This window comes from Pomacea canaliculata, linkage group LG6 (genome assembly GCF_003073045.1).
Source record: "Pomacea canaliculata isolate SZHN2017 linkage group LG6, ASM307304v1, whole genome shotgun sequence".
Lineage (NCBI taxonomy): Eukaryota > Metazoa > Mollusca > Gastropoda > Architaenioglossa > Ampullariidae > Pomacea > Pomacea canaliculata.
Window position 1 is genome coordinate 5,029,544 of NC_037595.1, and position 16,869 is coordinate 5,046,412.

The 16,869-nt window shown below is 38.9% G+C and overlaps 2 protein-coding genes and 2 long non-coding RNA genes across 7 annotated transcripts; 1 reads left to right on the forward strand and 3 right to left on the reverse strand.

The window, feature by feature from the left end:
* Positions 1-505: 505 nt before the first annotated feature.
* LOC112567282 lies at positions 506-1,147 on the reverse strand. Its single transcript, XR_003099783.1, has 2 exons — positions 1,103-1,147; positions 506-639 (listed from the first exon to the last, which is right to left on the reverse strand). It is a non-coding gene; the product is annotated as an uncharacterized LOC112567282 (long non-coding RNA).
* A 3,081-nt stretch (positions 1,148-4,228) lies between these two features.
* LOC112566484 lies at positions 4,229-6,320 on the reverse strand. 3 transcript variants are annotated; one of them, XR_003099602.1, is made up of 4 exons: positions 6,182-6,320; positions 5,620-5,738; positions 5,240-5,405; positions 4,229-4,364 (listed from the first exon to the last, which is right to left on the reverse strand). XR_003099602.1 is itself a non-coding variant. In XM_025242699.1 (3 exons), the coding sequence occupies exons 1-3, from the start codon at positions 5,714-5,716 to the stop codon at positions 4,310-4,312; spliced, it is 318 nt and encodes a 105-aa protein (XP_025098484.1). In that variant the 5' UTR covers positions 5,717-5,738; the 3' UTR covers positions 4,229-4,309. The 3 variants fall into 3 exon arrangements, 1 of the variants encoding a protein (XP_025098484.1); XR_003099601.1 differs by having other exon boundaries at positions 5,620-5,761; positions 6,182-6,317; XM_025242699.1 differs by lacking the exon at positions 6,182-6,320.
* Positions 6,321-7,365: 1,045 nt separating this feature from the next.
* LOC112566482 lies at positions 7,366-9,351 on the reverse strand. 2 transcript variants are annotated; one of them, XM_025242695.1, is made up of 4 exons: positions 9,317-9,351; positions 8,346-8,455; positions 7,840-8,005; positions 7,366-7,504 (listed from the first exon to the last, which is right to left on the reverse strand). In XM_025242695.1, the coding sequence occupies exons 1-4, from the start codon at positions 9,334-9,336 to the stop codon at positions 7,456-7,458; spliced, it is 345 nt and encodes a 114-aa protein (XP_025098480.1). In that variant the 5' UTR covers positions 9,337-9,351; the 3' UTR covers positions 7,366-7,455. The 2 variants fall into 2 exon arrangements, with proteins under 2 accessions (XP_025098480.1, XP_025098481.1); XM_025242696.1 differs by having other exon boundaries at positions 9,327-9,346.
* A 1,736-nt stretch (positions 9,352-11,087) lies between these two features.
* On the forward strand, positions 11,088-12,531 carry LOC112566487. Its single transcript, XR_003099604.1, has 4 exons — positions 11,088-11,111; positions 11,240-11,363; positions 11,851-12,008; positions 12,308-12,531. It is a non-coding gene; the product is annotated as an uncharacterized LOC112566487 (long non-coding RNA).
* Positions 12,532-16,869: the final 4,338 nt, after the last annotated feature.

Sequence of the window (16,869 nt, forward strand, 5' to 3'; positions counted from 1 at the left end):
TTGCTTTTAAAGGTGCAAGCTCAATAATACCTATGTGTTTTTGGTTGGCATGTGTGTGTGGTTACTTTTATTTCTGCATTCCTCTGGATGTTTGGTTTCGCATTTGTCACAACTAGTTATAAAGCTTTACAGGGCTTTTATTTCTACTTCATGTCACATTCCGATGCTGTAAATTTGCCTTGACAAACTACAGATTTTATTGTTGTTACAGGTCTTTCTAAAGTAGTCCAGTCGACAAGTGGTGTAAATCTGTTCCACTGTATTGCCAAGTGCAAAGGCGTAGAGAGAAGAAAGTTTAATTCTCCCTGTGTGTGTGTGTGAAGGTCGTGGTTCAGAATCTGTTCAGTTAGATCGTCTGTAATCTATATCAGCACACAGTTCAAACATATATATAATATTACTATATCTCTAATATTAATTTTCGCACATTTGACATATGATTCACTTGCACACTTGCACACTGTATGAAAGTGTAATGCAGGTTGTAGTTAGAAAACACGAAAAAAAAAGTTGCAGTGACTTTAATAATGCAAGATTTTAAACGAAACTTCGTGAACCATTTACTGGGGAGCCTCCGTTGGTGGAGGGGTAGTTTCGTCTTGAGGCAGAGGGTCAAACATGGCCACCAGATGCTGGAAGCTGTGGGACATGAAGTTCGAGTTTGTTACGAAGGATAAGATAAGTAAATTTGCAAATACGCACAAGATTAAATGCTCTCTCTCTTTCTCTCTCTCTCTCTCTCTCTCTCTCTTGTGTGTGTGTGATTTTCGTAGGTGCGTGCGTGCATGCCTGCGTGAACGAAAGAAAGCTGATGGAAGGACTTCTGGATCAGTAGGTAAACAAAAAGCACAAGCTATGGGTCGTTAAAACGGATACTCACCACCAGGGCTAAATTACTTTATCTAATAACATGAGCAACTTTTTCAGCAGCAACAGCAACACAAAACAACCTGTGATGCTCTTGCTATAGAGAGACAACTTATTTGCAAGAGGCTTTTTTCACTGAAAGATTTTCATGAAATCCCGAGAAAAAGTAGTTAGGGTTAGTTAGGTAGTTAGGTTATGCAAAGGGGAACTACTCTCCCCCAAGAGGAATACTTACGATCTGCACACAAGGGGACAGGCCTCGTGCAGCAGCCCAGTCTCACCCATCAGGATACCATGGCATGCAGCTTCGCAAGTCTGCTCGGTGGGTTCATCACCAAGCTGGTGGGCCAGCTGTCCAACCAGGTTTTGATCTGTGTTAGGTCGAGCAGATCTGTAGGATGCAAGGAAATGCTTTCTTCAGACGGCTTCATCAGCTTCAAATACTCTATAAACTTCTGAACATATTTGCCTCAACCTAACGACAAAATGTCTCAACTGAGCTTTGTATGGCTGCACTAAAATGCAAGTATTGCATGATCCCATTCTTAATTATTTTGGATTTTTTTTGTTGTTTGCTTGTTTTAACATCTTACACAGCCGTGCGACATGATGGTTGCTATAGTCAGGTCCATGCATTTTTAAATATGACATGTTGTGTGGCTAATGTACTTACCGTTAATGAAAAACCGTTTATCTTGGACGGCGAAAGCCAGGGGCAGAAGAACAAGAATCACGGCAAACTTCATGGTGATGTTGAGCACTGTGACTTGGACCTAACGTGTTCATAAAACAATGCTTTAGTCTAAGAACATCCTATATCAGCATAGTATTATGCATATATCAGCTTTAAAACTCGTCTGAATCAGGGCTCGCAAATTACAGCAACGGTCGCAGTTCTTAAAATGTCATCACAAGAAACACATTTCTGCAACACCTGAGTCAGAACCTCTGTACACCATCCCTGGGGTTGCTTTCATGTTAGGTCTTAAGCTCAACTTGGACACGAATCTAAAGCTTTTCGATTTAGCTTCTCTGCTGGCTTGTGTGCATCTGAGGTCATGAAAATGTCTTCAAGTCGTTGGTCTCCACAAGTTGACTATTCACGCTTAGCAAAGTCGACTTTGTACTTAGGACTCGTATACAAGTCTTCATTTTAGAGCCAGTAAATATCTCAACACAAATGTAACTTCTTCTCAACACTTCAAGATGATTTGTGAACCATTTGTGCTTGCATGTACTACGATATGAAGGAAGTTATTAAGTACAACGATGTGTAACTGACACAGTAAATACTTATAATTTGTGCATTAAAATTGCTAGTCAAGGATGACATAAACAGACCTTCTGCTCAATGGCCTGAAATAGTATTTACCTTAGACAACTTTGTTCTGTCTCTGTTGATCTACCAGTATTATCTGACATGATATTCAGTATCAAATGGGACTAAACAACCTGTCATTGTTATAAACAATTCCACTGAACCACACTTCTAAAATTCCTAAAAAGCATTTTCTTAAAGTACTGAGACAGATGAAGTCTAAGATGTTGTAATACAACCGTATCTATATTTCTCTAATTTCCATAGATATTAACCTAAGTAAAAAAACTGTTAGGGCTGGAGTTGTATACATGTACAAATATAAATATCATTTGACTTTATCGTGTAAATCTCATCATGTGAAGGTATATGGTCTAGAATGGAATCGCTTACAACACTAGAGAAAAGAAAGAAATGAGTGGCTAGACAAAAGGCCCTGCCTGGCTAAAAAGATCAGTTCAAGCGTTTTTACCTTTATCTCTGAAAGATGGGAACGAGTGGAGCGAAAACCAAAGCCTACGTATTATTTATAGACTGATAACAGAGATACAGTCGGAACTAAAGACAGCTGGTTTGGTCACGATTATGAAAATCGGACTCGCAAAACTGCTGGTATCTAAATGTCCTGATTTTTTCAACGTTCTCCTTACTTTTTTCATGGAGGTAAGCGGACTTTTCGAAAGATTGCGTGTTCGTGTTTGCGTGGAAATGTTGGGACATGTTTCTATTTTAGGAAAATGCCTTTTTACTTTTGCATGGCTAAAGTATCGGAAATGACTGCTGGACACGGCCTTTCATCAGACTGTTATGATATTGTGGCAAATTCTGCCTTCAGAATAATTAATGTTGTTGTTTGGGAACCATTAGGACAATTAATTAAACATTAATTAATGTACATAATACTTAAGGTAAACTTAATGACATTTCGACTATCTGACTATTTTAATTACTGATTATTGGCCTTCTTAATTGTTGTTGTTTTTGAGATCATTCCTGTTGTTATTTTCCTTAAGTATACTCTCTAGAAGCTTCAGCAAATGTTAAATGAACTCTAAGCTGAAAGTGGTATTTTCAGAACATTATTTTCAAACCACACACAAACTCACGGTGTACACGACACTAATAAAATACTGTTGCATGTCTTCTGTACAGTAACGGCATACGTTTGCAAAAGTTCCATTACTTGTTTGTTTTTTTTAATGTAAGTTCGCTAAACTATCCATCCATCCCTGAAGGTAACATTTATATTCCTCGCTTGTACTTGCGAAGCTTGATGCACTCTTAATTCATCTGCACTTATGTTTTGCTCATCAATGTGTCGTGATGTGTCTGTACGCCCAGTGTCATGTGGACGCTGTCTACTGATAAGAGCTGTCACTAGTCACGTGGCGCAAGCATGGGACTGCTCTCAAGCTCCAATAATCCGGCAAAGCAAAGCTTTACAGACCTTGATACACAGACCATCAACATTGCAAGACATTACATAGCTAAATTCTTGCCTCTCGCTTGTGCAACCGTATACAAATGCCAGGAAAACGTGCAGGAGTGGGATCATTTTACGGCAAAGAGACATGTACACAGGCTTTCCCTTAAGTGGGAGCTTCACGAAAATAATTCCTAGCAGCTTTTGAAGCGAATAAAGGAAGAACATTGATCCCGTATATGCTAAATTCTGTTCTTCTACACTTGACTTTAAAACTCTTGTTAAATAATGTCGTGGTCATATTCATCTTCTTACACACTTTTCTTAGATTATTCTAACTTCTTTATCTATTTCTTCCCTTTGTTGTTTGTTTGTTTTCTTTTATTTTGCTTCTTTTCAAAATTGTTTTATCACAACCTGCACTTTACACAGTGATGGCAGGCGAGACAGAGATCAAGATAAGGGGAAAGAACTAAAAAAGGATTAAGGAGAAAGTGGTAGGTACACTGTGATTTAGAAAGGGGGAGAGGTTAATAGACCAACACTGTACAGTTGTACACTGACCAACACTTCACAATCAAACATGCTCATCAAACATCAAGCTGAATTCAACGCGGGCGAGGAATTATAACCATTGTTTAATTGTCATGTTTTTGATAACGAGTCCATTTGGAAGTCCCGAGAGACATCACGTGATCTGATTACTTAGATGTAACAGCTTTGTCGCATGGGAAAAGGTGGACAAGATACTGCAGACTGAAAAAAAAAAATGGAATTATTATATGATCAGTACTCCCTCACTGGTCAGAAGCTCTATGTGCTACAATTCCTCTCCCTCCATCCCTCTGACCGTAGTTATGAAGCATATGTAATGTTACCCCAGGGTTATCCATAAAACGGAATTATTACTGGGTTCTGTAATCTGAAACAAGCACTGTTCTATGAATTATGTTGATAATTTAGAGGTTTCTGTCGAATACGATCCAAGGTTAGAGCTACACAAGTCTTGCGACTGCTGTACTTACTGAGCATAGGAAAAGCAAACCCTGGGGTATGGGTAAACTTCTGGGATCAAATTTATTTACCCAAGAGCATTCTTTCTACTAAGATCCTAGAGGTAAACCAAATATCTGCGGGCTCTGGAGGCTGCTTTATAACAGCGGACACAACACGCTTGTCCTTGATTTACCTGGGACGACGACCTACCTTCGCTTAGAAAAGAACCTCATCAGTTTTGGTACACTTTCTCAATCCCCTTCCCAACACACACACACATTTCCATTTCCCTTAGCAGCTCTTGTCTAAAATCTCAGCAAACCTGCATTTCTACATTTTTAACAGTAATATGCACAATTTACAATTTACCAATCTACATTACGTATTCTATTACAGTTCACTGTTTTATTCCCGATATCACTATTTCTATGACACACTAGTCCAGTCACTCTTTAAATTAAACAACTCTTCTTTCTATCCAGAACCCTCGGTAAGCAAAAGAACGATAACATTAGATAATAGACGCAAGCCTGCCCAACTAAGCATTCTCTCGCTTAGCAGCAAGGGCCGATGTGCAAGTGGCATGGCAGCAGGGAAATCTCTACAGCCTGGAGATACGAAAACACACAACTTACGATTTGCAGACGAAGGGACAGCCGCTGTGCAGGAAGTTTTCGGCGACGGTTTCGCCCTGCAGCACACTGTGACACACTCCCTCACATTGTGTCTCCGTGTCGTCTGTTCCGATCCTTGTTGTCACGCCGCACACGGTCGTCTCCAGGGTTTTGAGGTCGAATAAACCTACCGAACGACAAGCCGCCATGTTGTCAGAACGGATATGTAAGCAGTGTATTTACAATATAAAAATAATGGAATATTATGTAGTTAGTGCTCAGATACAACAGTGTCTGCATCAACACATAGCTAATTAGTGCTCGCTTTTACTGCATTTTTCTTCTGTCATAGCTCAGGTAACTGGCAACATACAGTAAAAACTACACAATTTCATTTTTACCAAGTACGTCTAAATCCTCCAAGAACAAGCGCTTTTGTTGATCTTTGGGTGCGGCGTGAACCAGAGCCACAAGAAGAAGACACAGGACGACCTTCATCGTGAGGTTGGTAGGCACTAGGCTATGAGAAATAAAGGGAGAAACCTGTGATAGATGAGAATAAGATTGTTATGGTTTGACGCCTTTATGATCTCATGTTAATGTGGGGGAATGGGGAGAGGTTAGGAGGATAGTTGCATTACCTTCTTACATTAAAATAATAAGGAGAGATTGCGGGAATACCCTGGAATGTTGATTTCAAAATTGTGGACAGAGTCAGATATGTGTATAATAATACACGAATATATAAATTTTGTACAGCCATTTTATAAAGATGTATTTATTTGTTTCGGAGGAAGACATACATTCCATCACATTTATATCATTTTAGTTTAAAACTTAGCATCAATATCAGCACCAATTACTCCATTACATCTTTTGTCTAAAATTTCGGACACACTTTTACCCTGAATGCACAGGCACTTGCTAGTTCATAAACATGTTTAGTTAAACCTAAATTCTTACCAGACAGATGGAGTAGTGTTTCCTGGTTGTTTCACTCTTGATCTTTATAGGGAGAAGTCGAGATAACAAGATAAACTCTGATGCAACATCTATTACAACAATCCCCTACATTCACCGACACATCCTTTTTTTGTTCTCCCTTCAGAGCGATGGGGAGAGAGGTTGGGTACTAAGTCGAATTCTGACATGCACGACAGGTAAAGAGCCCAGTAACCTGTACATTGTCTGCCAAACATCGTGATCTGCGTGTGTTTGTAGAGGAGGGGAAGTGCATGCGTTAAAGGGGGAGGGACTTTGACTGCCACTGCTGTAGCTGAGGTTACTAGACATCTATTTTACGACAGGCTATTGTCACTAGAAAAATTTTTTTTTTTTTTTGGTACCGCATGAAGAGGTAATCTCTCACAAAATGAGAACAACTCTCGACGCAAGAGTATTTACGATCTGCACTCAATGGGACAGGATTCGTTCACCTGCCCTTTCGCCCATCAGAATGGTGCATGTGGAATGCAGCGCGAAACGCCTGGTCGGTGGATTCATCGCCAAGCTGGTGAGCCAGATGTGTCTGAGGTCGAGCAGATTTGCGAGATGCAAATGAGAAATGTATAATATGCTTTTAACCTGTCGAATCAAACTACTGTACCAAGCGAACTTGATAGCTCCTGCTCAGCTTCGCCAACTTTACTGTTTCTGAATTTTGAAAGATAATACTAAATTTGAAAGCTGTCGCTAAATGGTAGGTCTTAAATTAAACAACCCTGTCAGATGTTTATGTATTTAGCAATGAGATTGCAAGCTTGTTCTAACTTTAATGAATTTAGTACCCCATACCTGATCTGATCGATCCTAACAGGTTATGATCCTCACAGCCATAAAACTGTACAGCAATCACATCTGATGATCATATCGACCTTTCTGTCGTGTTCATGCTTATCTTATTTGCAATCCTTCACCTTTCTTAGAATGTGATTATTTTGTCACAATGTGTATTAAATCTCATTATGCGTTCATTTAGCTCTCATGTTGACTAAGTACTGACACTTGTACTTAGAGAAGAATTGTGTGTGTGTATACTTTAGAGTAGAAGGCTGTAATTTAAATGATTGAGCGTCTTTTTGTAGCATTGTGGGTTGAAATAACGGTTTATAATTCTTATGATACGTTTGCAAAACACAACAAGTGCGAGAATTTGCAATCAAGTTTTATTGTCTATTATACAAGTAAACCGCTGAAAAGCCCAACTGAAAGTCCTCAGACACCACGTGACCTGATTACTAAGCAGCAGGAGTGCTACATGGGAACATATGGACCAGATACTGCAAACTGAAAAATAAAAATGGGTTAAGTGAATTCTGGAAAATCATATGCCTCTCCATCACCAACACTTTTCACCTCATCTCCTTTACCTCTTCCCTTCACCTCACGCCCCACTGCGACTAGAGCTATGAAGCAAATGGTCATGTTACCCTAGGGTTCACTATTTGACCTGAAGACAATATGACAGTTCACTATTTCTTGTCGGATCCTATTACAACTGCTTAGAAACCCGTTTATCTCCATTTTACACAAGAAAATAGACCAAAAGACCAATGTAAAGGTGGTATGTAACTAGGTGCTCATTTCTGCGTGGGCATGGAAACGTGAGGGTAGCTACTTACGATCTGCAGACTAAGGGGCAGCCGCTGTGGAGGAAGTTTTCGGCGACGGTTTCCCCCTGCAGCACACTGTGACACACTCCCTCACATTGCGTCTCCGTGTCGTCTCCTCCGATTCTTGATGTGATGCCGCACACGGTGGTCTCAATGGTTTTGGTGTCGAACAAGCCTGAAGGATGATAAACCACCAACGATGTGTCAGCAACAGAAATGCAAACCGAATGTGGTACAGTCCAGGGGTAATGGGCTATTTAATTAATTAGCGCACGCTCGCGCGCGCACACATACACACACACGTTATTCAGGGAAAATAACTGCACCATACACATCGTTAGCTTCCTCCCCTCCTCAATCAATATTTTGTTTTAAAAACTTTCACAGTCATTTTCCCCTTTTGTTTTTGCCTGGTGACTTCATTTTTTTAATTTTTTTCTTTCTTTTGTCTGTTCACGTTTTCTCTTTCTTTAAAGGTTTGGGCACGCTTCAATGAATGAGACTTTTTTTATTACCTAATACATCAAACTCCTCCAAGAACAAACGCTTTTCTTGATCAGCGTAGACCACTGCCACAAGAAGGAGACACAGAACGATCTTCATGATGAAGCTTGGGTGAGTGGCGCTAGTATGGAAAAAATAAACGGTCAAAGTTTTTATGCAAACGGCAAGAAAGGAGGTTCATTTTTTGCTTTGGGAATCTACTAACTCATGTGCACGCATAACAGGTTTCAACAATACGTTTGTACTAGCAGCTACAGTATAATATAGAATCTGGTTTATGTGTCCTGATTTCGGTGCTTGGTACAATCATTCAAATGCATCTTATTACAGAAGTAATCGATGTTTTCCAGATGCTCATTTATAGTAGACTTCAATCTAAAGTTATGAAATTAGAACAGCCTAATTAAATGTTGACACAATTACAAACTCTGACCCTGCATAAAGAACAGTTTAATTGAGCCTAAGATCTTACCAGATGGGGTAGAATAGACGGACCTAGCTGTTTGTGCCAACGATTTTATAGGGTGATAAAGATAAAAAAAACTCAAAGTCCATCACGACGACCACCTTACGCCATGAACAGCTGTGTTTTTTCTCGTCCTTTAGGGGCAACAGCAAAACTCTGACGTGCATGACTTACTAAGACTTTCAGTCATCTGCACATTCGTCTGCTATATGTCTTCTAAGTGTGTTTGTAGACGAGGTGAACGAATGAAGAATGTGTTGTTTGTTCTAGCTGTGTACTAGATGTATACTACCTTAACACTTTCGCAGTCGCTATATCGCCAATAAAGGACAATACTTTTTAATATAAAAACGACCATATTTTTTTTCCCAAAATGTGTATTGTCCGTAGAGGTACTGAGCATCCTTTCAGCCTTGAACTAGAAGTCCACGAATACGATATTGCTACAACAGTGAAAATAAAAAAAAAATCTAGACCTAATAATAAACGACTTTTCCAACCTGTTTAGCATCTTACTTTTCATTACCCCATGTCATAATCCAGATCGCTTTTAATCACGATTCTGGTGTCTCTGCTTATGTAAAGCTATTAATAATGTGGTTGAACGTCCTGTAAAACCCAAGTCTTCATTTCCTAATCGTATCTCACAAAGATAAAAGAAAAGAGATCATCAAGATGGTTGCTCTCAGTGTGGACAAATTGATATGATCCCCAAGGTCTCAGTAAAAATGAGCATGTTTTCGTGAAAAAGTGTCCTTAATTAAAAGACACTTCTGAATTGACAGTAGCTTACGACTCAGTATAAATCTTGCTGTACCCCTGGGCTCTTCTAACATACATGAGATGCCCTCTTATGTCATGATTACACTTACTAATGCTAGCAAAATAACTTATTCACTCTGACTTATCTATCTGAGAGCATATTAATCAGTCAGAAGTTCGCGCAATGTTTAACAACAACAATAATCATAATAAGGTAGATTATAAAGCACATAATCACGATCATGAAAGACCATGTATTCAAAACCTCTGTTTAAGTTGAGTACAGGAAGGAACAGAGATATGGGAACGATGAGGATGAAGTAGAAGACAGAGACCACACAAAGTTAACAGTGATTACAAACAAGGGCAAGGTATATGAGGAGGGCAGACTAAAATCAAAACGAAAAGGAAACACTTTCAAACCATCATGCAATCTAGCCCAGACTGTCACATTTTAATTCCACTCTCAGTAGAGAGACTTGAAACTTCTATGAAGGGGTGTGTATATAAAATCTGACGACAGATTCCACTTTATTACGACTTGCAAACAATGTACCATATTATGCACTGCAGCAGATTATAGTGAGAATGGAAAGTTTTGGGTGTTGTCCTTAAGGAACGAGACTTACTAATGAAACTAGACAATGTGCATCGACTTCTGAAAACTTCTTCATGGTCACACTATGTCAAGTATAGTTCAGCTGAAGTGTGAAGCAGCACACAAGATTCACAGAATGAAAGTAAGTTAGTAAGACGAAACATGTCTTGGAGACAGTGAGTGCCAATGGTTTCTAAAGTTAAAAGAAAAGACGGATGAAACGAAAATATCTGTTTTTCTCTTTCAGCCACCCTCTGTACCAGGAACCTCCAACCTCCGCAATGAAAGATTTCCTGAGGGGTTGTTGTTCTCCTTGCTGTCATGCACGCTGGTCCCAAAGACAAGTGCAGGCCAGAGTGTCTCGTAGTGAGTCTAGTAGTGCTGGACTCCTCGTGTCTCAGGGATTCAGTTCTACATCCCAACATTGTATAATATGTCTGCCCCAGTTCAAGAGTAAAATGAGCAGACCAACCACAGCATCATCAACACGACACTTGAGTCTTGTAATGGTGGCAAAGCTAGTTCCCCATTGCTTTCTGCGCCATGGAGGAGGTAAAAACTGACACTTAGCTACGGCAGGCTCCCCTAAAGTACAGTTCATTTCACGGCATCGTTGTTGCACATATTTGCACTAGTTTTGAGGTCCATTGTTGACACACTATTGAAATAAATAGTATAATTATCCGTCTTATACCATGAATATCCCCCGAGTGAGTGTATTTTTGTCTGACCGTGCGTGTACACCTATTTTGGGTGTGTGCATCTCTCTCTCTTTCTTTTTATAACCGATAAGATCGGTTGCCAAGCCTGTTACTATCTAAGCTTCTCGCAGCAGGGTATTGTTACTTGTTTTTAAACCCGAGTTCTGTTTCCTCACCCTAACACACTTAAAATAAATAGCTGTGTGCTGCCGCTCTTGTTGTCACCATTCTCATTTCGTAAGATCTTTGCGTAAGTCGTTAGTACAATAAGAAACAGGTGGATGGGAGGTGTGTGTGTTAGTGTTGTTGCTCCCCTTGATAACTAGCATATGAAGGGAATACGAAAGACTGGTAAAAGCTCTGTTTTTTCTGTTTCAGCTCCCCTCTGCACCAGAAACCTTGATACCTCCAACGTTCATAATGAAAGTTTTCCTGGTTGTCGTTCTTCTTGCTGTCGTTTGCAATGCTGTCAGAGATAAACGCTTTCTTCTGGATACAGTTGGTATAGCAAAGCATTAGCAGGTCACTTTTTCTAAAAAAAAAAGTAATTCAACCTACACTTGCATCTATATCAAAGCCAGCCTTAAATAATCACAAGACAAATGATGCATCCTTGAGAAGAGGACTCTGTTTTTTCCTTGGTTTTGTTTTTAAAGAGGGAAACGCCTTAAAACTTTTGTCATCGACTATTAAGATGAAGTAGTCCTAATGGCGGCAGAATTCACACTTATGTTTTTTCGTAGCTCCTGTCTGTAGTAGATTGTTTATGTTTATTTGTGCTTTTTATGTGGAAATAGTAGTTATTTATTTTTAGCTTTCGTATTTGCACAACCATCTTCTTTCCGTGCAACATGGATGTACTGCATAGTCTTAGCAATAGAAACATGCCCATTGTTGCTCTACAGTAAAATATATTGTTCTGTTTGGGACTTGTGGGAGAGGGCGCCTACAAAAACAAACAGTGTTGTTTACATTGTTTTTCTCTACAGATCTCATCGAGAACAACCACCTGACGACTGTTGTGTGCCAGTTCCTGCGCGAAGGTGCGGAAGACAACAGCTTGCCAGCGCCGCTGTACCCAGGCGTTGTCAGGAGACTCGGAGGACATCGTTCAGCTGCGCCATGACTGCCCCTCCATGTGCATGCAGTAAGCTTCGTCTGTATAGCTTATTTCAGTTCCCTCCTCTGGTGTAATTAATGAGTTTGTGCCTATCAGAGTAAATGGCTATAAACATATATTTCATAGAAATCTCTAACATACAGGTTTACAATCTTGTCATGAAGTCAGCATGTAACTGACTATGTCCTGTACTTTTACGGACAAAGCAGAGAAGAAGAATGAAATAAGTAGTTTAAAGAAGTTTCTTGTCAGACAAGTAAAAAGCTACCTTTTCATGAAGACATATAGAGCCAACCAGCCTTAACCATGTTTTTATTCGGTTTCAGCCTTCAAACTACTTATCAGATTCTCCATTGTAGCAGAATACACTTGTAACCCTTGGATAAAGACTTGTCAACAGACAGACCTGGTTCCTAAATTTGGCCTGCAAACGTACTAACGAATAAGATGTACGCGCTGTCACATTGTGCACACCAATACTTTTTGCTATTTCTTACCAGCTTATAGTAGCGTGTAAACAGTTCAAACATTAAAACAAAAGTCAAACAAATCCAAGGTGTCTAAGATGATGTAAGGACCGAGTCTTGAGTTTGAAAGAGTTCTAAGATAAGTAATGTAATGTGGTATCTCTCTCTCCCTCCTTTAACTGTGAGCGGTCGTTGTGTAGATATAATGAGATACAGCAATAGTGATATACGTGCGCCAGCTGGACCATCTGCTCTCAAGCTGACGCTCCCAAGGAATATACAACTAATTCATGAAAAAAAACCCGAAGACTGTGCATTATGCCACATACCTATCATTCGTATCAGTCACGTACATTCATCACTGACTAAAATGAAGAGGCAGAAAGAAGACCGGTTGACTCACTCACTCACGTTTACAGCACGATATTCTTGCTCGTCTTGAACCTGAGTTTGTATGAGCATCCTCACTGTCGCTTAAAGCTTGCTGTTGGATAGATTAACAGAAAGAATTCTTTTCTAGAAACTTCACCTAAGAAACAAAACTACTATGGTGGCATCTACATCAATAGATTATCCAGCCTCACAAAATCAAAAGACAAATCAGATTTTGGCTAGCAAAATGATCAGACTTTTTTCTGCAAGTGGAAGATGCTCGAAAGCTTGTTTTTGATTGTTCGTCATACTTGGAGCTGAAATTCGGAGTCATAGACTATGTGAACATTTATTTATTTTTAGGTTAGCGGCAGCTGCAACTTTACACGATCTTTAACTCGCTGCGTAACTTGGGCCTATAAGCCTAGCTAGGCCCAGGTACAGTGTGTCCTGTGGGGCTAAGAGTAAAATGTATTAAATGTATTCCCTGTGCACTGTTGGGATTTCACTTGAAGAAGCGCATACATAAAAATCAGTTGTCATATTGTGTATACTATTTTTATATTCCGATATGTCAAGCTCGCAAACACGAAGACGTGTGGGACGTCTTGACCAGTAGCTCATCAGAGGTCATCTTGCTGCACTGATACTGTTCCTCCGTGTGGCTGCAGTACCCTCCCGCTGCACTGAAACGAAACTTAGTTTCCCCCACAGATCCAACCTTATGATGTTATGCTTGAAGTGCTGCAGGGATGACAGGGCCATAGTTGCTGTAATAATAGCAAAATTAAAGTTAGTGCTATAAACTCAGTTACTGATCTTACTATGTACTCGTAAAGCATAATACGTTGCAAAACCTTAGATACAACATTATCTGAATAAAGACATCTTTGGAAAACAATACTGGCATGCCAAAAATAATGCTATCGCTGTATTTTAATGATAAGATACTGCTGTCAGGCTGGTCTAGAGACTTAAAGAAATGGTCTCCATAAATAATATTTTCTATGAAAAAACGTCTTTTTGACCCTTGACCCTATATCACATGCCCTTTGTAAAACCAGCTCAAGGGCACTGCTTCATGGGTAACTTTACATCATTAACTAGGTACTTTGGTCATGCACTTTTATAGGTTACAGAATTCGAGCTTTATATTGTTATTGTCATTAATGTTGAATCTTATGTCGACGTCGACAGGTTATCGAACTGGTAATCACAGTCAGCCATTCCGATAGAAGTTGACAGGCTATCCAATCGGTAATCACAGTCCTGTGTATTGTAATCCACGCCATGTAATCCATGGGTGAGTGCCCTGAGGGGCTATGGGCACCATGAAGGAAGTCACCCCATACAGAGCCCCACTTGATTGTACATTTGATGCAAAAAGCCACTTGGAAGGTAACTCATCGCTTCTCTAAATTCTCTCTTTGACCTTTGAGCTGTAAGGAAACAAGGCACGTGCACTTCGCTCCCACGACATGTCTTGGAATTCCGCGTTTTTCTGAACAGTGCCCACCACGTGCCTTTTATTCTCGGTCAGGTGAAAGCTATTTTTGACGTATGTAAAAACAAAAAAAAGTCACAAAACTTATATTTCTTTAACTACATTATATCGTGGTACAGGACAAAGAACGGTCAGAGAATAAAAAGAAAAAATATTCATAAAACTTGGAGCCAATGAAGACTTTCTTTATAGTTATTTTCATCACCACTGCACGCAGTGGTCTATTTTCGGTTATCTCCTTCGATTGTATTTTTTCTCAAGGTTGTCGTGACTTAGAAAGTCACGTTTTTCATCACGTGGTTTGTTGTTGGGATCAGGTTATTTTTTTCCTAGCTGTGGACATACTGTGAAAACAGCATCATCTTGTCTCTTGACGACATAAGTGTAGTCGTAGTTTTTCGTTTATATTTATATATATATACACACACAAAAGCTTGTCTGCCCATAAATGTCTCTTCACTCATACTTTTCTCTGTCCACTTATACTTCTTTACCTACATGCCATACTGGCTCTATCTGTTAATACTATTTGCTGTATAGACACATATCACTGTCGGACAATACTATCTACCATATAGACATACCTGTGTCAGACAATATTATCTGCCATATAGACCTATACCTCTGTCGGATAGTGCTATCTTCAATACAGACCCATACCTCTGTCGGACAATACTGTCTGCCCATATTTGCCCAAATCTTCGATTAGTTTAGGGTTACCGAAACCAGCGACTTCAAAACCATCTCCTGGGCTTGTGTCTTATCAGAAAAGACAACTTTTTCTTTAGACATGACCTTTGCACTTCTCTACCCACACGGCTATAAGTAGATGTAATTTTTTCACCTTTTTTTAGCCTCTCAATACATCAACACCTACCCACACTCAGGTGCATGCACGCACGCTCACACACACACACAGAGTCACGAATGAACCAACACAAATATTTTAGAACAATCTACATTTTATATTTTATTAACTTTATTTCGTGTTTATCTTTTTTTCCGTATACATCTATACATACAACGAAGTACAGTGTCTATGTCTCTGTATAGCCTTACGATGTCCCTATGCGAATTCATTATCTCTGTTTTTATTAACTGCTTTTGAGACCAGCATCCATTATTATTAGTATGTCTTTTTTTTTAGTAAAGTGCTTTGATCCCACCTTTAACGGTGGGAAAAAATCCTATAAAAATCAATTATTGTTGTTATCATCATCATCATCATCATCATCATCATCATCATCATCATCATCATCATCTGGTCGCACGATGTATGTTGATTCAGTGATCTCAGTTTGCTGGACCTGTACAAGTTAGTGGAATGTTTTTATCTATTTTATACGTGAAGTAAAGTGGGTTATCTTTGTAGGCATGTGTTTCATCCTTATTCACCAAGTAAAACAATTCGGTGACTTGAATCTTAACATACACCTTTGCACGCTAAAAAATTCAATGTGAAACACCTAATAATATTTTTTACACTTACAGTTGGTATAGCGTGTAGTAAATAAATCACCCTAATAAGTTCCATAGATCCAGTGTTACAGTTAGTCATGTTTAATAATTTCATGACAAATTTATATATATATATGAATCATTGAAAGATCATTGCTAAAATGTTTTTGAAAGTAGAAATGTGCTAAAGAATTTTTAAGTAAGAAGTAGAGAAAGACAACAATAAATTCTATCTAGAGTCAAGTATTAACTAGTAAAATTATAGACTAAAACAACATACCAAATAACTCAAATGACATGGTTAGATTGTAGCAACATTGTTATATTGAATCTTGGTTATTCACTGAAAGAAAGAGAGAGTGCAATCACTCTTCCTTTAGAATTAATGTCCTCACCATTTCATACTAGTGCTAATTTTACCTATGGAGGTAACACAGTATCAAAAAATAAATTATAAATAACTACATCACTAACGAAGCTTTTCATCTCATTCCAGGCAAATGTACAAAGCATCAGTCATGTTTTCAAGTCCTTGGCAAATGACAAGTATTTGACTCTAGAGGACAGAGATTTCTTTAATTAAGTTGACAATCAGTAGCAAATGTTTATTTTGACATATACATAAACACATTCATACTATCATACATCAAGTCTTTTACTGTTTAATGAATAATCAGAGGATGGAGGGAAATGAGAGAAGAAGAGAAGAAAATGTATATTTAGCACAAACAGCATTTTCTCCAGAATCAGGCTTCTTTATGGGTCTGGGTATGTTTGCGTAATATTTGGATTCCTAGCACAAAAGGATTTCATTACATTTGTCTGTTTATACTAACAGTGCCTGATGTAATAATAGTTATTAAGTAACCATAAAAATATGAGGATTTATATAGCGCCTTTCCAAACATCTACTCATAGAGCTTCACATAAATCATATAATTATATACTAAATCATTAACAATCATGCACCTGTATTCATATTTCACTTCTATAACATGTACTACTTATATACAAAGTAAATTACAGACATACACTATACACACTCATGGTGAGTGAAGGTCGCAGTGAAGTCGTAGTTCTCAATGTC

Bases quoted from the DNA above. Each gene is read 5' to 3' on its own strand.
- LOC112566484 (XM_025242699.1), bottom strand. From the start codon at position 5,716: ATGAAGGTCGTCCTGTGTCTTCTTCTTGTGGCTCTGGTTCACGCCGCA. The intron at 5,406-5,619 runs GTAAAAATGAAA...GTCGTTCGGTAG, and splicing joins GGAGGATTTAGACGTACTTG to GTTTATTCGACCTCAAAACC. The intron at 4,365-5,239 runs GTAAGTTGTGTG...TTTTTTTTTCAG, and splicing joins TGTCCCTTCGTCTGCAAATC to TCTGCAGTATCTTGTCCACC.
- LOC112566482 (XM_025242695.1), bottom strand. From the start codon at position 9,336: ATGACATGGGGTAATGAAAA. The intron at 8,456-9,316 runs GTAAGATGCTAA...TTTCCATACTAG, and splicing joins ATGACATGGGGTAATGAAAA to CGCCACTCACCCAAGCTTCA. The intron at 7,505-7,839 runs GTAAGTAGCTAC...TTTATTTTTCAG, and splicing joins TGCCCCTTAGTCTGCAGATC to TTTGCAGTATCTGGTCCATA.